The sequence below is a fragment of the Uloborus diversus genome, chromosome 4 (genome assembly GCF_026930045.1).
Source record: "Uloborus diversus isolate 005 chromosome 4, Udiv.v.3.1, whole genome shotgun sequence".
Taxonomy (NCBI): Eukaryota; Metazoa; Arthropoda; class Arachnida; order Araneae; family Uloboridae; genus Uloborus; species Uloborus diversus.
Genome location: NC_072734.1, coordinates 24908940 through 24932391, shown reverse-complemented (window position 1 = coordinate 24932391; position 23452 = coordinate 24908940). Strand labels below are relative to the sequence as shown.

The window sequence follows — 23452 nt, the reverse complement described above, 5'->3', positions numbered from 1 at the left end:
TTTAATCACTTTAAAACAACAATAATAAAATTTTTTAAAATCACTTTAAAACAACAATAATAACTTTTTTTTACTTCGACCTCAGTTATAAAATTGTAAAAGGAATGTACCCCTTGAGCAAGTTGGAGCCCGTAGTTCGAGAGGTATCTTACGGTGTTCTGTAATTCAACTTAGTGTTGGCGTGCAAAGGCGCAAATCTGAAAGACTTGATAAAATATATCTGTCTTTTCAATTTAAGGACAACATCTACAAGCTTGATTCTCAACAAAAGTATGAAATAGAACAAATATCTTGGTTACAACACTCAAATAATTGCAGTTAATCTTAAAATCTTCATTTCAAGATTAATTCTAAAGCAGCCAGTAAAATTAAAATTAAAAATTGAGGGAATAATTATAGGAAAAAGAAAAGCTATTTGTACAAAGCTGTATATTGCCGCATTTTCTGTAAAATTTTCTCCAAGCGTACATGTACCCCATATTTTCCCTCAATACAAGTACAGTGCCTTATTTTCGTTGAAATTTTATAGATGAAATATAATTTCAAATTTATTGGGGATTTTTTTTTTTTCAGAATTAAAGTATGTGTATTGCTTTTATAAACTCTGAAATATACTTGAGGTGTCACCCACCAGATGGATCTCGGCCGGAGCGGACCGCCCTCGCTCTAGAAAGGTTTTTTGACTTAGCAAAAAAAAGCGTTTTTGAAAATCACACGATTTGATCAACATCTATTCGTTGAACATTAATGGGGAGCAAGTTAAACCTTTTCAATTTTTTTAACAATAGGATGATTATGTGATTTCAATTTTAAAATCGTAATTATTGGAACAATTTGATTTTCAAATTCAATTTCTGACGTTGTATGCTTCTTAATTTTACAAAAAAAATACAGCGCTTAAATTTTATAAAAAACAAATTAATATTTCAATCTCTGTATAGAGGTTTTCCTCCCTTCTCATGAGGGGGATAGGGGTTAAATTGAAAAATAAATAAATAAAAAAGCCGGAGTCGGAGTTGGAGTCGGAGTCGGGTGTTTCGAAACCCCGGAGTCGGAGTCGGGGTCGGAGTCGGCTATTTTCCTTCCGACTCCGCAGCCCTGGTTACAACAATGCTTATGATAAATGTTTTACAACTTCTGTGATAGAGAAATAGGGCCCCAAAATGTATTTCGACGGGCTCCAAACTGTAGCTCCGCCAAAGCGATACAGAAAAGACTGCATTACTGTGATTCATAATACAAATATAGAAAAATTAAAAATTACCTTCCGTTCAACGGGAATCTAACAAAATGAAACAAAACCGGTTTCGCCATCTCATATTTGTTTCCATTGTCTCCAATTCGGCAATATATCACCAAATGATGGTCAGTCTGAGACGCTATATGAGTTTTGCATTGAAATAAGTAATTAATAGCCACAAAAAATGAGTAAATAGGATTTTTAGAACATCCGATCGAAATCAAAAAGGGATGTGCACAACTGGAACGTATGCACATCCCACATGCGAAAATTTAGCCTTCTACAGCTTAGGGTCTGGTGGGGTAAAGTGGTCATAAAATCGTAGGTTTTCAACTTAGGTGAATAATAAATACAATAAATTCTTTAAACACTTAAACTTTTTTTGTTTTTATTTTACATTGCATTATTGAAGAACACGGTACAATGAGTTTTAGGAAAATAAATATCGATTTTAAGTAGCATTATAACCCTTTCTTTTCCCTTTGTATTTATGACCACTTTACCCCATAGGTTGGGGGAAAGTGGTCATAGTATGGGGTAAAGTGGTCATAGTTAAAAATAGATGCAAAACCATTATAAACAACCCTAATATTTGTATATTTCGCTTATTTTTATAGTTACAAGTATATTCACAAGCATATGTAAGTATACACGAGTATATACGTGTCGTGTAAACATTAGTAAACACATTCATATATGAGTAGATACATGTATGCATCAGATACATGCATGCACGTGCCTACTCAAGCATATACGTGTATATAAGCATGTATATTGTATACGTGATAAGCTACAGGAGTGTATGCGTGTATACACGAGCGTATACGTGTCACGTGTATGTACGGGTATATATGTGTGTAAACGAACATCATATGAGTGTATGCACTTGTATCTTGAGTATATACGTGTACAGCAGACGTATACACGCATATATAAGTGTACATACACAAATATACGGGTATACAAGAGTTAATTCGTGGATACATCCAGTGTATGTTTGGGGTTACGTGTCTACTCACATTGTGAAGCACGCGTATACGTATGTATACGTGCAAACATGGTTATATACCTGTATAGACGTATATACGTACATTTACGTGTATACACAAGTGCATGTATGTATACACGAGTATACAAGCTTATATACATGTGTGCCTACAGAGTGAAAACAAGATCTTGGGCAAAAATCTAAGGGGTGTGAGAGGGGAGGATAAGAAGCAAAGAATTATAAAAAACTTACGTTCGCTGACGCGCTACATGCATAGAATGCCAGAAACTGATGGATGCAAAACAAATCACCAATTTGTTACACAAAGATGATTTTACCCAAGATTTTAGTTTTTAAGAAATATTTAGAGCAGTTGTTAAAAGTTACGGCCTGTAGCTCTAATACAAGCATCGCAACAAAGGCGCATCGGCTGATGAAAGTTTTTCAAAAGTCCCGTTATTGTAACAGAGCGTGCTTTGTGATTGTGACGCACATATATCACAACTGCAGGCCGCAAATTTCATCAATCGCTTTAAAATTTTCTTGAAACCTAAAATGTTGTGTAAAATTGTCTTTGTATAATAAATTTTTGACCAGTTTTGCATCCATCAGTTTCTGACTTAGCGTGCATGTAGCCAGGGCTGTGGAGTCGGAGTCGGATAGATTTTGGGGTAAAGGAGTCGGAGTCGGAGTTGTTCAAAAACATTCCGACTCCGACTCCAGGCTTCTTATTTTCTTTCCTTTTCACTGATTCTTCTTGCATTTTTTAAAACTGACTACCAATTGGTTCGATTACATGTATAAAAAGATACTGTAACGGATTCGGTGCGACTTCCACTTTCTTGAAATGAAGACACAGTTCTTGATAAAAACACAGGAAATTTATTTACACTATGTACAGGAAAGATCTTCAACAACTGCTAAATTATTCATCAGCAATTAAGCAATTATCACACAACACCGTAAACTCAACGTTTACACACGTATTTACTTCCAAATACGAAAACAACACAGCGAAATGCCTCGCTATAAACAGAGCAAAATGCTCTCCGTTCGAAATCTCAAACGAAACTCCACTGTTTATCCATCGCTAACGGCTTTTATATACCGAAAAGAATTTTCCACAACATTCTTACCTCTTCGCGAAATGCGTAGACCGTTATCGAACAAAAAGGAAATAGAGGGGTCGTATACTTTAGCCATATGAAAAAGGGGTTGTATATTCATTACGGGAAACTATTTACAGGTTACGTTCCTACAATAATTACTATTTACAGAATTTGTAACATTGCCCCCTTCCTAAGGACTGCACGTCCCGGGCAGTACAATCCCCAGAAAGGGTGCCAAACTTCTATCACAAGTTTACAAATATACACATTAATTAATACCTAACAGATACAGAAAACACAATAATAACAAGAAATATTACTAAACATTAAAAGCAAAAATTATCTACAACTTTTATGTTATCAACCATGGTTGTTTACGTAATACTCATGAACTATGGCCATAGTATGGGGCTAACCGATCATAATGTACAACCCTAGGTTTTGCTTTAGGTGATTTTTGGATCCTCACTACGACGTCATTTAGTCGGTTAAGGACTTTGTAGGGTCCATCCCAATGCGACTGCAATTTGGGTGACAGACCTTTCCGTCGGATGGGATTCCATAACCAAACCTTGTCGCCTTCGTTGAATTTATGTCCAGTAGACCTTGTGTCATATCGGGTCTTCATCTTCTCCGCCGCGATGTTGATTCGCTCTCGTGCGAAGTTATGAACGTCTTCCAACCGGGCCTGGAGATCCCGGATGTACTCCTCAGGCGATGAAGGCGCATCCGGAGGACGACCGAAGACGAGATCACAAGGTAGCCGAAGCTCTCGTCCGAAGAGCATCTGAGATGGGGCATATCCGGTGGTCTCGTGGACAGCACTGCGGTAGGCCAGCAGGAACAAAGGTAGCTTCTTGTCCCAATCCTGTTGATTTCTGGATACCATAAGTGAGAGATTATTCAGGATTGTGCGGTTAAATCTCTCCACCATGCCGTCCGATTGTGGGTGTAGTGGTGTTGTCCTAGTTTTCTCAATTCCGAAAATTTGACATAGGCCTTTAAACACAGCAGAGATGAAATTCCTCCCTTGATCGGAATGTATCTGCAAAGGTGTTCCGTATCTCGAGATCCAATGTTGAACTAGAGTCTCTGCTACGGTGGTAGCCTCTTGATCTGGAATGGGATATGCTTCCGGCCATTTGGTGAAGTAGTCGATGGAAACAAGAATGTATTTGTTCCCATCAGCAGTTCTTGGTAGAGGACCCAGGATGTCGATCCCAATTCGTTCGAAAGGAGCTCCAACGTTGTACAGATGTAGCTTCCCTCTGCTTCTCTTCTTCGGTCCTTTACGAGCAGCACAGGCGTCACAAGAATGGCACCACTTCTCCACGTCATCCTTCGCCTTGCTCCAGAAGAAGCGCTCCCGAACTTTATTGAGGGTTTTCAAGACACCAAAATGTCCTCCAGTCGCACTACTATGTATTTCTTTCAGAACATCTGAAATCCTTGATCGGGGAAGTAGTAACTGCCACCTAGATGTTTTGCCGTCGTCAGATTCCCATTTCCGGTGTAGCACGCCGTTCCGTAAATGGAGTGAGTTCCATAAAGCCCAGTATCTTTTTGTTGCAGGACTAAAGATGGAAACGTCCTGCCAGCTAGGTCGCCGACTGTCACTCTCCATGAACTCCAAAATTGGTTTTATGTCGGGGTCTTCAAGTTGATCTTTTCGAACTTGGTCGTCACTCCATGGATCAGGTTCTGATGATATTGGAGTCACTGTCACCTGATAGGCGGTAGGGCTAGTCGTTCCATACTGTTTCTCGATTCGGGAACAATAGTGGCAGTTCTCAGGACAGGGTCTCCTGGATAAAGCGTCAGCATTACCGTGAGATAACCCTTTTCGATGCTTGATCTCCAGGTCATATTCCTGGAGCCGCTGTATCCATCTGGCTATCTGGCCTTCCGGATTTTTGAAGTTCAAAAGCCAAGTTAATGAGGCATGATCTGTCCGAAGCAGAAATTTTCGGCCGTAGAGGTAATGATGGAAGTGTTCTACAGCTTTCACTATGGCCAGTAACTCCTTTCTGGTGACGCAGTAATTTCGCTCCGACTTTGATAAGCATTTGCTCCAGTAAGCGATGACATGTTCATTTCCGTCAATTTCTTGGGATAAAACAGCTCCGATGCCCTCGTTGCTCGCATCAGTGTCCAGAATGAAGGTTTTTTCAGGCTGAGGATAGGCGAGGATAGGCGTTGATGTTAAAGCCTCCTTCAGTCGTAGAAATGCATCTTCGCATTCTTTGGACCATTCAAACTTTTGCTTGCTCTCCGTCAGCTTATGCAAAGGTCGTGCAATGTTGGAAAAACCCTTCACAAACTTCCTATAGTACGTGCAGAGCCCCAGGAAACTTCGCAGCTGATGGATGTTTTCGGGACGACTCCAACTCTTGACCGCAGATACCTTCTCTGGATCGGTTTGCACACCCTCAGAAGAGATGATGTGACCAAGATAGTTCACTTCCCGGCGGAACAAATTACATTTGGACGGACTTAACTTCAGATTGGCTTCCTTAAGCTTTTGCAGCACCTTCCTAAGATTTGCCAGATGTTCTTCGAAGCTGCGTCCCACGATGATGATATCGTCTAAGTAGACCAGACAGGATTCGTAAGAGAGTCCTCTTAACACTGTCTCCATAAGACGCTCGAACGTAGCTGGTGCATTGCAGAGGCCGAAGGGCATCACTTTGAACTGCCATAAGCCTTGTCCAGTTGTAAACGCTGTCTTCTCTCGGTCATCAGGGTGTATCTCAACCTGCCAGTAGCCGCTCTTCAAGTCCAGGGTCGAAAACCACTTGTGTCCGGAAAGAGTGTCCAAGGTGTCGTCTATCCGTGGAAGAGGGTAACTGTCTTTCTTGGTGATTTCATTCAGCCGTCGGTAATCTACACAAAATCTGGTGGAGCCATCTTTCTTTCGGACCAAGACGATGGGAGAGGCCCAAGGACTGGATGAGGGTTCGATTACATCATTCTCCTTCATCTCTTTCAGGAGGGTCTCAACCTCTTCCTTCTTGGCGAACGGTAGTCGTCTCGGATGCTGTTTAATAGGGGGGTGTTCTCCAGTGTAAATCCTGTGCTGCGTTAAATTCGTACGGCCAACATCCTCCGATGTAGATGAAAACAGATGCTTGAAGTCGTCCACCAATTCTTCCGCAGCAGTTCTTTGATCTTTCGATAATGGCGCACTCCCAATTAACTTCGATGTCAAGGACTCAGAAGACACAGTCTCGGGGGAATTGATTCTTCTAATGATGCAGTTTACTGGAGTACAAGTTGCTAACACTTCACCTTTCCGGATATTCCTTGGCCTTTCACTCACGTTGGCGACTCTCACAGGAATTACATCCTTAGAAAGGTCCACAAGCGTAGATGCTACCAGCACTCCTTTTAGGCTATTGCTTAGGTTAGGGTATTCAATGAGTCCAAATCGAAAACTATTGCTTTCTTCAAGGGAGCCAGGTATTAATGATTCTGACCTTGAGGGAATCGATAAATCGGTTTGGGCTATTATTTGATGAGCGGATTTTACATCACTTTCTGCAGGGAAAACGGCTATGTCTTCTCTCATCGAGTGCAGCTCATTAGTCTTGAAGTCGAGAGTGAAGTCATATTTCTTCAAAAAGTCCAATCCGAGAATGAAGGGGTCCGTGATATTAGCGACGAATGCCGTATGATGGTAGGTGGCATTCCCAAACACTATTTCCAAGTCCACTTTACCGTCAATCTCGATCTTGTCACCTGTCACAGTCTGGAGACTTACGCGTGGCGATGTCCACAGCAGTTTCAATCCAAATTCACGAGCCACATCTGTCCTAATGATTGTCACATTGGCTCCAGTGTCGACAATCAGTCTGCAGGGGTTCCCATTTACATGTGCGTAAATGAAAAGTCCATCACTGCCACTACTAGAAGAGGAAATCTGCAGAGCTTTAGTGGTGGTGATTTCCTTCCCTCGCGTAGCTTGGCGAGCCGGACAACTCCTTCGCAGGTGTCCTTCACTACCGCATTTCCAGCACTTCTGCTCTTGTTTCTTTTGGGCTGTTATGCTGCTCAGATGTCTTGTCAAGTCACCGAGTTGTCTCTCAAGTTCAGCGAGGTGGGACGACCTGGAATCAGACTCATCAGCTTCCTGAGTCCGGATTAGATGGCGATCCACACGGGTTGCTTCTTGGGCGGCCTCGTATCTCATCGCATACATCAAAGCGGATTTCAAGTCGTTTACATTCGCCATCCGGAGGGCCTTCTGGATCTCAGGATTCCGAACTCCGTCGATGAAGTAGTTGAGTGCCAGGTTGTCCCGAACATCCGCAGGACAGTCGCAAAAAGCAAGATGAGACAGTCTCTCGACGTCCGCCGCTAGCTCTTGCAGGGTTTCCCCGGTTTTCTGGAAACGGGACTTCAACTGGAGTCGGCTGAAATCTTTCTGGCACTTCTCACCGAAGCGAAGCTCCAACGCAGATGTGAGGGCGGCGAAATCCAGGCGCTGGCTGTCCGGAAGGGTCTGGAGAATGACCGCTGCGTCACCTCTCAGGGATGCTGCAAGATGGCAGGCCTTGGTAGCAGAGTCCCATCCGTTCGCTTCCGCCACTATCATGAATTGAGTTTTGTAAACCTGCCACGAAGTTTTCCCATCAAATGTGGCAAGTTTAATGGACGGTCGAGCAACCGATGTGGGAGCGCCAAACTGTACAGAGCTGCTTTCCGCGGTAGCCAATCTCCTTTCCACGTCCTTAAAGATCTCTTCTTTAAGTAGATGAAATCTTCTATCTTCATCTTCAAATTTATTTTCTACAGCATTGAATCGGCTTTCAACGGTATCAAATTTTTCTTCAATTGCATCAACTCGATGCTCTATGTCATTAAATTTATTTTCCATCACAGTCTTTACCGAAATAAGGTCGTTTTTAATTTCTTCTTGGTTAGACGTTAAGTCCTTTTTCAGCACCGTTAAATCGCTTTTTAACTGGTCTTGATTTGCCAACATACTTGCAGTCAGATCACTTTTTAATTGTTCTTGATTAGCTACCAAACTTTCGGTCAAGTCACTTTTCACAGCATTAATTGCTTCCAGAAGTTGTTTTAATTGGTCATCCATTGCGCGAGTAATCACCATAAAAATAAAGTCCTAATTCAAAAAAGTCTTTATGAAAAAATGTCCAAAGTCACTTACTCCAAGAAAGTCCAGAAGAAGCCCCACGTTGGGCGCCAAATTGTAACGGATTCGGTGCGACTTCCACTTTCTTGAAATGAAGACACAGTTCTTGATAAAAACACAGGAAATTTATTTACACTATGTACAGGAAAGATCTTCAACAACTGCTAAATTATTCATCAGCAATTAAGCAATTATCACACAACACCGTAAACTCAACGTTTACACACGTATTTACTTCCAAATACGAAAACAACACAGCGAAATGCCTCGCTATAAACAGAGCAAAATGCTCTCCGTTCGAAATCTCAAACGAAACTCCACTGTTTATCCATCGCTAACGGCTTTTATATACCGAAAAGAATTTTCCACAACATTCTTACCTCTTCGCGAAATGCGTAGACCGTTATCGAACAAAAAGGAAATAGAGGGGTCGTATACTTTAGCCATATGAAAAAGGGGTTGTATATTCATTACGGGAAACTATTTACAGGTTACGTTCCTACAATAATTACTATTTACAGAATTTGTAACAATACTATAATGTGATACAATAACAGCCGTTATGGCAATCAGCTAGCTTGAGTGCTTATTGAACTTTCTGTAGCCGTCCCCTAGTTTGCTTGCTTTTGAACTTAACTAATAGCAACTGTCAGCAAACGATTTTGTTGCCTAACATTTTCAATGAATCACTTTCAAATAAAAATAGAAATACAGTGTTTTGTTCGATCTCAGTTATAAAATAGTAAAAGAAATGTAACAAATTAGTAAGTCGAGGCAAGTAGCTAAGGTTAAAACGTTTAAGGGTGATCGGCAAATTCAAAAAAGTTATGCCGCGAAAGCACGAATCCAAAAGATCCGATGAAATAATCTCATGTTTTTTTTTTCTTTTTTAAGACCCTTTCTATAAGCTTGGTTCTCACTAAAAAGTATGGAACAAAATAAGTGTAAATGATTTCTTGATTACAACACTCAATAATAGCAGTTAATCTTAAAATCTTCATATTAAGGTTAATTTTAAAGCAGCCAATAAAATTTAAATTAAAAATTTAGCGAAGAAGAAATATAGGTATAGTAAAAGCTATTCGTATAAATTTGTATACCCCCGTATTTTGTGTAAAATTAGCTCCTGACGTATATGTGCCCTATTTTCGCTGAAATTTTATTGATGAAATATAATTTAAAATATATTTGCGAAAATTTTCAGAATTAAAATATTTATATTTTTTTTATAAACTCTGAAATTAACTTGTGGTGTCATCTACCAGATGGGTGTCACCCGGGGCAACCACGCCCTCTCAAGAACTGGGATTTAGAAAAAAAAAGCTTTTTTTCTCTCAAGTTACAGCTTTCAAAAATTAAAAGCACACGATTTGATCAATATCAATTTGTTAAACATTAAAGGGGGGGGGCAAATTACAGATAATCCTTATCAAATTTTTTAAAAGGGATTTTTAAGTCATCTCACTTTTTAACTCGTAACTATTGGAAAATTTGATTTTTAAATTGAATTTCTAACGTTGTATGCGTCTTAGGTTTAGAATAGAAAACAAAATGCGAAATTTTCATAAAAAGGAATTAATATTTAAATCTCTTTTTAGAGGTTTCTCCCCTTCCCCTGAAGGGAGAGAGGGAGTTGAAAAAATAAAATTAAAAATATAAAATAAATACGGAGTCGGAGTCGGGCGTTTCAAAATCCAGGAGTCGGGGTCGGAGTCGGCCATTTTCCTTCCGACTCCGCAGCCCTGCATGTAGCGTGTCAGTATTGTGTTTGTTTCCTTATATGATCCTTACTTCTTATCCTCCCCTCTAACACCTTTTAATAATTTGCTTAAAAGTTTAAACTCATCCTGTATACTTGTATATCACATGCTTGTATGTAAGTGTCTACTCGAGTACGTACGCGTATATGAGTGTCTACCTGAGTATATAAGTGTTTATATATATAAACGAGTATATATGTTATAGTCGAATGTATATCTGTATAGATTAAAAATATTTGCAGATACCCATATATGTATTTATTGGTGCATTTATGTGAATACGTCTATATACGTGCCTACACGAGTATATGCGTATACTTACGCATATACTCGTATATTTAACACCATTTACTGAAAAAAACAATACATATTAAGTGAAATTAATATTTAATTTATATCTGCCTTATACTTAATGATTGAGTGACATTAGAAGAACAATACTTGTTAAGCCTAATATTATGACCACTTTACCCCATCTTACTAAAATTGTTCTAAAAAATTATATAAAATAGATTCAGCTAACTGCTAATGAGTAAGAGTTCTTGAGACATGTAGGAAGCTTCCTATGCAGTCAGTCTGTTCATAATTCTAACAAACAAAATTTCCCAAGGAAGTTAAAAGAGGTCTTTAGATTTAAAAACTTTTCATATTGACACAATATTTTTTTTTATCGAATGACATTTTGCCAGTTGTAAAATTTTGTACTCAAAATGTAGTTTCTAACTACGCTACTCTATAATAAAATTTTCACATTCATTCGAACATTTATTTCCAAGCTATAGCCATTTATTTGACGACTGACCACTTTACCCCATTGACCACTTTCCCCCACCAGACCCTACCATTTTTGAGTTATGACTTATAAGAGATACATACGTACATTCATCCGCAAGAAACAACGCAACAATTAACTTGTTTGGTACCTGAATGCAGTATTAAAAACTCTTCCAGTTGTGACTAAAATAGAAATTCATACTGAAATTTAAGTAAACAATTTATATAAAAACAATAACTCCCTTTACTTTGTATTAAAAAGTAAAACAACAGAGGTCCTTTTTTTTCAAAAACATCGGCCAATTCCATCGGCTTTTCGATGTATTTTAAGGCCGATGGGCCGATGTTTCCTGCAAGTTAGCATCGGCCGCCGATGCCGATGGCTAAATTGTTGAAACAACGGCGCCGATGCATCGGTCGAGTCCTAATATGGGGGTGAAAAATTACTCGCAAATAGTAATATTACATATCGTTGGAAAGGGAAGAGTTTTTCGCGTTCTACGCAATTTGTTCCAATGCTCCAACTTAATTGCGACGGGAGTTTTTTACGTTTTTAGCTCGAATTTTTTTAGGCTTAGCTGAAATTTAGGCACTACTTTCTTCATTAAATCCATCAATAAAATGTGAAGGAATTGTCCCACAGTTTTCTTTTTGACAGCATTGGAAAGAGCTGCTTTTTTTTACTCCAGATCTAACTCGACCTAAGGTCGAAAGTTTAATCCTCTATCTCCATTAGAAAAAAAGTTACAAGCGAATTAAATGAAGTTCAAAAATCTGTTCTCTATTCAAGTTTTTAACCATTTTATTTTGCGTTTCCACGGTAACGCTTTTTGAATCCATTGCTTATTTCCATCTTTCTCATTTTCAATTCTTAAACTTATTTTATTTTGTGTTTCCATGGTTACGCCTTTTAAATTCATCTTTCTCATTTTAATTTAATTTCTTAAAAGTATTTTAGTATCTATCGTCATTGTTTGGCGAGAAAATTTTGCATGATGGTTTTTTTTTTTTTCTTTCATTTAATCCTGGTTATTCAAAATACTTCACTTGACGCAATGGTTTTTTTCAAGGTAGACCGGGCAAAGCCGGGCAATGCAGCTAGTAGTAAGATACATTATGTTTATTTAATTAGATTGTTTTTATTTTTCTCCCATATGATGAACAGCAAAATTTTACTAATTACGTTATTAATTGTTGACAGAAACAAAAACGTGCTTCGAGTCGTTCTTACAGATGCGGTTGAAAGTGAAACTTGCTTGTATTTGGCGTACTGCCAACCTTTTCAGTTTGCTTTTATTTTAATCCATTTATTTCTCTAATACCTTCAGTTCACTAAACTTCGTTTCCCCTCCTTGCTATTTTAACTTAGCTATTTGTAACTGACAGCTAATTTCAAAGTGTTTGACAGAGGAGACATTTTTTTTTTTTTTTTTTTCAAATATGCGTTATGTGTTTGTTAAAATTTTCGGAATGCAACTAGAATACCGAACACCACTGTTAGAATTTTAAAATAGGAAAAACATACATCAATCAAAAATTCCAAACAAATTTTACGTATGTTTGTCTTTCTTCTTCTCTGAACTTTTCTTTTTGAAAGAAGTTTTTTTAGTGTCTTAAAATGGGGGGGGGAGGATGCATGAATTTTTTTTTCCCGTTTTTCTTTTAATTTCCCCTGAAGCACCCATATGTTAAATTGTGCAATCTTAACTTTTATTCTATATTAAATTAGCAATTAAGCAATTTCGCGTGTGAAATAAAATTAACAAAAAGAGGGAGACTGGAGGCTAAATGTTATGAATAATACTCAAGCAAAAATGAACTTAGATTTGATTATCATTTTAAATGTTTATTTAGGCAGTTTTAATAGATTAAAAATCAACCTACTGTTTAAGTCCAAATTTTGAATAAAATTTGAAAGCCCCAAAAAACCTCTTTATCCTCACAATCATTAAGTGCTCATTTTGGGCTCTCATTTAAACAAAAAAAAAAAATTCATGAAATAAGAAAATAATACATTCTTTGTATTTCATGGGTTCTTATAACATAGCAAATGATTAATTTGTTCAATTTATGAATCGCCTAAATCAGGGGTGCCCACCTGGGAGGAGGGGGGGGGGCATTTCGCAGACTGCAGCATCAAAATTTTGAGGGGGCTCTTGCTTTTGGGAGGGTGCGCCCTTGCTAGTTAGGGGGTGGACACCTGCCTAAATAGTAATACAGTCGGCGCTCATTATAACGACCACTCATTATAAGGACCAATCCATTATAACAACCAGTGGTAAAAGTCCCAACTTTGTTCCAATGAACTCTATGTTAATTTGCTTCCGGTATAACGACCGTTCTGCATCATCTAATCTAATACAGCGACCGAATTCAACGAACACTATTCCTGGTGTTTTTTACAATGACACTAATATGTAACTTGAAATGACCTTCATTACCGTTTACGGACTGGAAGTTGGAAGAAGGTGAATATTACAAAGTGGGTAACCTTACAGCATGGAATTCAGAAAAGACCAAGAATTGCCTCTGCTATGTTGATTTTAAAAAGCAAAGGAAAAATGCTTAAATGATTTGTCAGGCAAAAGAAGATGAAAGTTTTGACGAAAAAGATGAAATGCTGTAACAAATTTCTAAAAAAAAAATGAAATTGGTAGAAGTGTTAAACTATGGGTGTTATGCTGAAATCAATTATGATTTAGAATGTGTGAAACAGGTGTCTGTCAGAAAATGAAGTACCTCTCGATATTGTGCACAAAAACAAATTAATGTATCATGATCAGATGAAGAAATTGAGATCAAAGGTCCCAGTATGAAAAATGTTTCAAATGCTGGAGAGACTTAAGTGTTTCTTTGAAAAACAAGAAAAACACTATATATCATCCATAACTGAAATGGAAAATTATGTTTTGAAAAAATCACATGTGCTAAAAAGGAAAGCAACTGTTTCTGATTTTATCTTCAGAAAATAAATGATTTGTAAGTACTATAATACAAATTTTCCTATATTTTCCACTTAGAAATATTTTGTTGCCAATGTTTTTTACTTCCTTTTACAAAAAAGGAAGTATTGTATTCGCGAAAAAATTTTCACTCAAAAATCGCCCTTAATTTCCATTTTGCTCACCCCGAAATGAATGTTGAGTTTTTTTTTCGATTCGACCACATGCGGAAAAGTGCCTAAGAATGTATAGACACGCGAAATATCCATTTTGACCATCACCGAGGTAATTACAACGACTTTTCTCGTGACGTCTGTATGTATGTGCGTATGTATCTCGCATAACTCAAAAATGGTATGTCCTAGAAAGTTGAAATTTGGTACATAGACTCGTAGTGGGGTCTAGTTGTGCACCTCCCCTTTTGGTTGCTTTCGGATGTTCCTAAGGGGGTCTTTTGCACCTTTTTGGGGGGGAAATCATTGTTAATTTCGATGTAAACTCAAGTGGCGTTATAATTTGTCGGACACTTGGCGATATATCGCCAGTCTTTTGGTCGCCAAGTTTTGTCGCCAACTTGGCGACAAATTTGGCGGAGTTTTTTTTTTTTTTTTTTGGTTTCAATTTGGCCATTGTTGGTGATATTTAGAGAATAAATATTGAATCACATTAAAATAGCGAATAATGGGGAAATGACATTAAATTGGAGTAAAAGGAAGTCATGTGATGCACACATCAGCTCGTTCCTGTTAAAAATAGTATTTCAACTTCTGTGAAACGTAGTTTTAGCTGGCAGGTATGCTTTCTTGAGAAGCAAAAGTAAGACAGAATTTCACCTGCTAATTAACTTGAAGCTGTAGGCAAAGCAAAACAAAGCTTTTTTTTTTCTAAAATTTGGCACATATTTGAAAGCAAAATATTGATGTAAAATATGCTACATTATTGCTCTGCATTTGCAAATGATGTGCATCCATGTGTAATATCAACAGTAAAAATTGCTTTCTGCACTTTATTTCAGGGTTTGTGATTTTTTTTTAAATAAATCAGGTGTTTTTGATTTTTTTTTTTCAAAAATTTGTTGATATTGATCACTCTAGATTTGTGAACATCTTATTTCATTCAATAGGTGAAAAAGCAACTTTTTAGCTACTTTCATTTCATGGAAGTAACTATTTTTAAATAATTGGTATAAGTAAACCAGTTTTTATATAAATGCATGATTCAAATTAAATTCACGTTCTCTCTCCCCCTTCCCCCCCATACACACAATGACTTCAACCACCAACAGGGGTTGATACAGGATTTTATTTTAGGGGGGTAGGTCATAGCCAGGGGGTGAGAGTGGAATGAAGTAAAATATTTTGAAAACACTCTGAAATTTTCAAAAACTATGAGAACTTTCGCTAGTTCCCTGAAAAGCCTTCGGGTGGAGCAGGGCGGGGAGTCTCGATGGGTACCCCTTCCCCCACCCCCGTAAAAAATTCAAAATTACATACAAAAATTATTGAAATAACCATTTTTAAAGTTTTTTTTTTAAATATTTTTTCAGGTTTTAGAATGTTGTCAGTCCTAAATTTTCAGAAACGGCAACCATAGATTATGTAGTCTCACGTAAGACAACTTTCTTCAGGGTTCGCGTTTACGTGCTATAGCAGGTTTTTTACGCAAATTCGTGGGAAAGGGACGCAACTTCCGCGAAAATTCCGGGTCCTAGGGACCCAGAACACCCAAAAGATAAAAACCAGAAAAAAAAATTGTGGAAAATGCTGAAGATCTATCTGTGAATGCTTTTAAGCTTCAATAACCAGGAGAATCAACAGAAAAGGATTAAAATGACCCTATCTCTTTATCAGCTATTCAAACGCACCCCTACTGTTGACCAGTCAATGGAATTTTAGTGCTAAGACTGGAGCTTACAGTGACCTCCTGGGCAGAGCTCAAGGAGCAAAATATTGCCTGTTCATAAATAGCCCATTGTACTGTATTCTAAGAATAAGTTCTCCCTCAACTTTTATCTTGGAGAAATTCCTAAAAACAACAAAGATCAAAAGTAAAAGTGGTTTCAATGCAATCTTCAGGATTAATACAGGACAACCGAGTAGTAAAAGCTTATCTATTTTAAGGCGAACATTTTCCCGATTGCGCAAAACACAAAGTTCTGAACTTCACATTTTTCTTCTTAAATTGCTTATGAGTATGAATTTTATACAAAAGCACTTTAACCTTGTTCACTTTCTAGTAATTCACCTATTTCTGATGGGCTATTTTTATTTGGACTTGCAAAAGTCACTTATTAATCGATCGCGCCATTTTGAAAATGGCGAGATTTTAAAAATAGCACGAAAGCCAACACAGATATTTTGTAAGAGTCAAAATGAAGTCAAATTTTCTAATTTAAGATTGCAAATGAGCAATTTTCATACTCATGTGAGAAAATGTTTCGTTCTTGCGATCGCGATTTTTTGCGTTGGGTTAATTCGCTTGCGATTTTTTTCTATTTCTATGAAATCGCCAATGATAATTCATGGACGGGGGGGGGGGGGCTGTTTGCTTTTTTTCACCTAGAAAAATGTTTATGAAAGCAAAGGTTAAGGGAGTGCTCTCTGCTTGATCAATCAAAGGCATTTGTTTTTTATTTCATGGTAAAATCAAACTTTAAAGTAAATTTTGAGTTTACCTCATAACTGACTAAATAGTTTCTCAAATAACTAAGTCTTGCAAGTGTATTATTTGAAAATATGATAATCACCGAAAAAAAGGGCAAAATTAACCAATTTAGTTTATTTCATACCTTTTTTAAATAACTATGTGGATAGTTTCTTTTCCCTAAGAATAAATAGTTGTATATTATTCAATTATATGCTAAGATTTTCTGTTTAAAATTTAAGGGACTCATTTTTTCCACCAAAGGACTCAAATCTATTTCATTAATGGGTCCCTGGGACCCAAGTTACGGATAGTTGAGCGCAAACACTGTTTCTTAAACTTAGGTTACATTTAATTAAAGTAATAATAATTAAAGTAAATCACTTGGTTTGACCTTTGGGATTCACCTTGTAAAATCCGTGAAGGGATAGTATAATTTTTGTTTTAAACGGTGAACTTTGAATTTGTGCTGAAAAAGTTTTAATCCTGTTCAAGTTTACGTAGCGACTTCGAATAAAATGGGCATCTCAGATACGAGTTGGAAAAAAACGTATATAGGGCTTTTTGATATTTCCAGTGGAACCCAAAAGTTGTAGATCTGGGCCTGGGAATGAAGGATTGTTTAGCATTAAAGTTGTCATTAAACATTATTTAACTGAAGTTACTAAAAAGTTATTGCACATTAATTATAATAAAATAAACATCAAGATAATAGTTTCTTACGACTGTCTCTGCTCTTTTTTACATTTTATGTACTGATATCTCCGTAAAGAAGGTTCATTTCATTCTATTATTAATATTTCCATGCAAATAAAAAATTGTTTTCCAACTGTCATTAAAAAATATAAAAATCCATTAAATACGAGAGGTGCACAAATTACTAATTTATTTCTTCATTTTCTATGAGGGGAGGAGGAAAGGTAATTTACTTTATTTAGAACATATTATTACTAAACAATCAGGCCATTAATTTTTAAGGGGTGATAAATGTAATTTCAAGAAATTAAAAGGATGAATTTGTTGTTGCACAGCAGTAAAACGATAATGGAAAAACAGTTCCACGATAGCAATCTTTCTCAAACGCAGGGGGGGGGGGGGCGCAGATCCTGAAAATGCTAGTAACTGCATGCTTATGAATTGGTGTTAAGACTTTACTTTTAATTTAACTTGTCTGGACTAAAATGCAGTAATCCATATGCAGATATTGTTGTTTGCAACTTTTGAATTTCATGATGTCTTATTTTCAGAATGTCCATATTTTAAACAATTTTTAACTATTTCTAATAAAAAAAAATTGAATATTAAATTTATATGTTTGAGTTCAATATTTAACACACTTTATGTTTAAATTTTTTAAATAATTGCTAGGAACTCTTGTTTCAAAGACATGGAAGAACTTTTCTCTATGATGCTTTCGTTGTTTCTAGGGTTGAGGGGACAGAATCCCTAAAAGACCCATAACTTTTTTCATCGGAAAAGTTAGAGCATATACTCATGATCATTTTTTCTTTAAATCATGATTTTTGAAATTGACTCTGATGTTAAAAATTTAGAATTTCAACAATGTTTTTTTGACCAAAAAAAAAATCAAAAATGTTTAACTTTCTGATTTTTAAAAAATTCTTTGTATAAACTAAGATTATTATAATATTTTTTTATAAAAATATTCAAAATCTTAACATTTTTTATGAAAATTTTCGAAAAGGTAATATTAGTTGCCGAGAAACATTTTTTATTCCATTAACAGCTCAGTCCTAGTGTCTTTGAAAATGACAAAAAAAAAGGCAGAATCGAAAAATTGCAGAAGTTTATAAAATTAAAATACATTGACATTGAAACAAAAGAAACTAAGGGTTTGCTTTTAACCACAAAATAAGGAAGTATACCAAGTTTCATCAAAATCTAGATGGTAGATGTTAAAATCCCATTTTTGTGGTTGATTTGACAAATTTTAAACTATTTCAAATAAAATAGAAGCTTAGTTTTTTTTTTATTTGAGTTCCATATTCAACACACTGTATATTTAAATTTTTTTCATAATTGTTGACAATTCTGTTTTTAAGAATATGGAAGAGATTGATTTACGTTTTTTTCCAGAATGTGGGGGGGGGGGGAATCCCTTAAAATCCCCTAATGTTTTTCATTGCATAAGTTAGAGTACATATTCATGATCATTTTTTTAAAAAAATCATGATTTTTAAAGCTGACCCTTTTGTTGAAATTCAGATTTTTGCCAACACCTTTTTTTGAAAAAAAAAATTCAAAATTTTCAATTTTCTAATTTTTTAAAAAAATTTTGTGCAAACTAAGATTGTTAAAATATTTTTTTCAACATGTTCAAAGTCGTTATATTTTGGGTAAAAATTTTCAAAAAGATTATAGCATTAGTTACCAAGAAATAATTTTTTTTATAAACAACATCTCAGTTTGAGGTCTCGAAAATGACAAAAAATGTAAAATCGCCAAGTTTCAAAGGATTATAAGATCAAAACGCATTGATACTGGAAGAAAAAAAATTAGGGGGTTGCTTGCAAGCATAAAGGGATGAAGTATACCAAGTTTGATCAAATTCCGATACGGTGGGTGTTAAAATCCCATTTTTGTGGTTGAGTTGACGTGGAATGACCCAGAAGAGAAGAAATTTTCATCCGTCATACCTTGACGGGCGACTTTCTAGTCACAACACAATATGACTTATAGAAGTTTTTATAATTGGATTTTATAAAATTAAATCCAATTTTATAAAGTAATTTTTTTGAAATTGGGTAAGTATCTTGTATAGATCAGTTTTCTATTCCTGTCTAGAGAAGGTATTCATACATTTTATTGAACTCTCTTTGTAAACACTACATTATCAAAGGAATTTATTTTGGAGAATGCTACAAAATTTTGTGTGGAATTTAAATCAACAGCAAATTACCAAAGTCAAATACAGTGTTTTTATTTGTTTAATTGGGGATAGGTGCAAAGCCCGACTAACTAAAAGTGAGATCCAAGGCCCACAATAATTTTGAGGCCCCCTAAAGATTATTATTTTAAAAATGTGTGAATTTTTTGTATAGTTGTAATGCTGTGTATAATTCTTTAAGTAATTTGGGGCCCCTTAGGAAAAGGGGGCCCAGGCCTAGTAGGCCTTTGCAGTAATCAGGCCCTGGATAGGTGGGTGCAGTGGCGTTCCTAGCTTGGGTCACACTCGTAGAAGAGGTAATTTGTGGTATCGCCCCCCCCCCCCTTGCGCCCTTCTACAAATGCAAAAAAAAAAAATTTCAGTATTCTATGTAAACATAAAATTTATACAATTTTCAGAAACAACTACATTTCTGTTATAACGCAATTTTAAGAGAATGGCTAATGTAAGAAAGAAATAAAAATAATTTACACTTTGAATATAACTTGCTCTAGATACAGTTGTACAGGCCATCAAGATGTCAAAAAAAAATAAGGGGCTGTAAGAAATTGATGCCACCTTAATTATTTCAAACGTATCTCAAACACAAGGAAAGATAATGGGAGTTCAGTTTTTAGGTATATGGGAAAGTCATTACCAGGTCTATGTGTTGACAATATGAACTTAACCCTGGATATAATATTCACTCTATGATGTGGGGGGGGGGGGTCCGTGGGTTTTCCCTCGGAAAAATGTCAAATTTGTAGTCTTAAAAATGCATTTTAGTTTCATATTTTTCAACACTTTAAATTCCACTTTGGGTGTCACCCCACAGATGTTTGACAACTGGGGCAAACTCTACCCCTGTAGCAATTCCACTGGGTGGATGTCCATATAATTTTCCCAGAGGAGGTAAAAGTTTTTAAGTTAAAAAAAATGCATCTGTTAAAATTAATTTTCAGGCTGCTTTGTTAACCTGATATCTTGACTAAAGAAGAGTAAGAGGGGATATGGTTTGCGTAAGTTTAATAAAATCGGGAAAGTTTATGGGCTAATTTTCTGCACAGATGGCAAAACCAGGGGTCATTATTTTGTTTTGAACATTTCAAATTCCAATGTATGCTTGAAATCAGGTAAAGTTACTACTTCAACAAGTGCACACACACACATTTGGAATAGTTTACTAGAAGCAGCTATTACTTTTGTTGTGATAAATAGTTTTAAGAAAGCTCTTGATCTTTATTGGGAAAAGATAAATTGAATAGGACCGGCCTAGGTGGGGCCCAGGTTACTGGTTGTCGTATTTGTATTACATATTATTGATGAATTTAATTTGTAGAATGAAATATATTATGAAAATCATGCTTTAGTGTAAACTTCTAATTTTCAATTTCAGTTACCAGAAGACGCAGAAATGACGCTTGCAGAATTAAGACAAATGGCTGCTCGTCAGCAGCATCAAATTGAAGCACAGCAGCAACTTTTGGTTGCTAAGGAACAAAGGCTAAAATTTTTAAAGCAACAAGAAGCTCGTCATCATAACCTAGCTGAACAGCAATTGGACACCTCTTGTATACAAAATTTACGGGACAAAGTTGAAACTCAAGAACTAAAATTACGTCAGCTAAGGGCATTAAGAGGCCAGGTAGAACAACAAAAAACCAACAATGGAAATTTGGGTAAGAATTTTGTGTTTTATTGCATAGGTGAATTTTGAAGTTAGGGGGGGCTAAATGTTGGCATTTTAATTTATAGGTAGCCAATAAACAATTTTTCCGGTTCTCAAATGGAACTGTAGTGGAACATATAAAGCAAGCTTTGTGATTGTTAATGATATAACAGGAGTTTTTCTCCATTGAAACTTTTTTACACTGTCCTTAATTTGCACATTGGTCACAAAAAAGACACTGATTAAAAAGTTTCTAGGGGGAAAAATGTATCTTTAAAACCACAAAAATTACTGCAAAGATAGTATTTTGTTCTTGGGAAGGATCATAGTCAGCAGCAGAACAAAAATGGATTTTTCCCCTGGCTCAATTTCTTGTTCAAATCACCCCAATTTTTGAGCTCAAAAATGTGAATTTTTGTAAGATTTTAACGTTTTTAATTTGTACTAAAACAGTTGACCCATTTTCTTTATTTTCCCTGAGGTGTTCAATCATATTATTTTTACAAAAGATTTAAATTAAATTTTTGATTGCATAAACAGGTTATTTTCCTGCCTTAGGTAGGTGGTGTGAACAAATGAGAACACCACCCACTGTAAAAAATATATATATATCTATGTGCTATAGCTAAAATCCATGTCTAAATAATCCATTAAACCCACTCATAGAGTTTTCATTATTTTTCAAAATTTTAATGACTTGTGCCAGAAAAGGTTTTAAAAGCGAAACTAGGTAGACTCTATGGTGGTTCAAAAATACATGTAAAAAAAAAACTCCGAGAAAACAGGACTCTTCTCAATATTTTTAGTCTTGTGGATAGTAATATACTTAGAGATAACAGTCAGAAATTATTTTCCCAATTAACGTTAGCAGTTTGAAAAAAATTTCTGCAGAGCCAAAAATTTTTTTGCGAACGTCGTTTGCAGAAAATCGGTTCTTGTATGTTGAAACACTCTAACTTTGATAATGCAACCTGTTATATCATAATATAATTTGCATATGAATCAAAAAATTTCATACTTTTAGCAAAAAAAATTAAACCAATATCCTTAGTGAAGAATTAATTTTCCTTCTTCAGAAAAATTCATAACTTTAATCAAAGAACTATGTTTCTGCTGAATGTGCAAAACAAATGTACAGGATGCGGCGAAAAAACATGGCAAATAATTTTCCTTGTAGCTTTATTAAAAATAAATTAATTAACAAAACACAAAAAATAATAATATGAGAAGACCTTCAGCAATCAAAATTAATTGGTTTCAAACTGGCCGCCTTTTAAAGTGATACAGAGGTGCAACTGCTTATTGAAATTTTCATTCACGGGCCGCAAGTCTGTTAATCAATCCTATTCCCTATGAAGCAAATGGTTTAGAGAGTCCAAACTTATGTGTAGTTTAGGGTAGACCTTTAATTTTAAAGCAAATCATACAGTAATAAATGAGATTGAGGTCTCGCAAGTAGAGTGTAAACTCTGAAGATGATATTATGTCGAAACCAATGCCCTTTGCGCCACTCTTGTTTTTTTGGCCTTATGAACTGGTGTGGAGTCAAATTGAAATGTCCCATCCACATTACTATGTTGAAGTGCTCTTAGGTCCACAGAAGTACAGCAGTTTCTAAAATGTCCTTCTGGTACACTTTTTGATTCATTTTATGGCCGTCATCCACAAAAAAACCAGAGAATTTTTTATCACTTTCAAGGCCGATTCTAACAGGTTTGTGCGCGTGCACCACACGCGGGTGGCCAAGGTAAGGGCAGCCATAAGCCGCATACATTTCTATTAATCAAGCAAAATTTCACAAGAACTTCTCACAACAAAACTTTAAGTTGGTCGAATAGACTTATTAAGCTAAATTTTAAACCTTATTAAAGAATCAAAGTAAAAGCTGTAAGTATGAGCTGGTGGAATGGTAAATCAGTGAAAGGTATTTCTTCCATTGTGCCCGTCTCAAACCTTTCTGGCATCTTTGGAATCATACAAATGCCTGAACTTTTTGGAACTCAAAACTTCTGTTTGAGCTGTTTTTGCTTTTAGTTGCACTTATTGGTCATAAATTCCCCCATTTTACGAGCAACTTCTCTCGTGGAAACTCAAGAATTTCTTTGAACTCACTTTTGGATGACCTGAAAATTTACCGAAATGTTCACTGTTTATTTTTGTGCACTTTCCGGACATCAACCAAGCCACTTGAAGCAGCATACCGCATCAAATATTGTTTGCTAAGGCGTAATAAGCAAACGAACTGGGGTTCTATTTGGTAGAACAACTTTAAAATAGATCTTTTG

The 23452-nt window shown here is 36.1% G+C and overlaps 1 protein-coding gene across 2 annotated transcripts in view; it reads left to right on the top strand.

The window, feature by feature from the left end:
* LOC129219744 (apoptosis-stimulating of p53 protein 2-like) overlaps nt 1-23452 on the top strand; it is a 96364-nt gene that overhangs the window by 47183 nt on the left and 25729 nt on the right. For both annotated transcript variants that reach the window (XM_054854035.1, XM_054854034.1), the window contains exon 2: nt 20895-21177. In XM_054854035.1, the coding sequence (XP_054710010.1) occupies nt 20895-21177 (283 nt within the window). The remainder of the gene's footprint in view (nt 1-20894; nt 21178-23452) is intronic.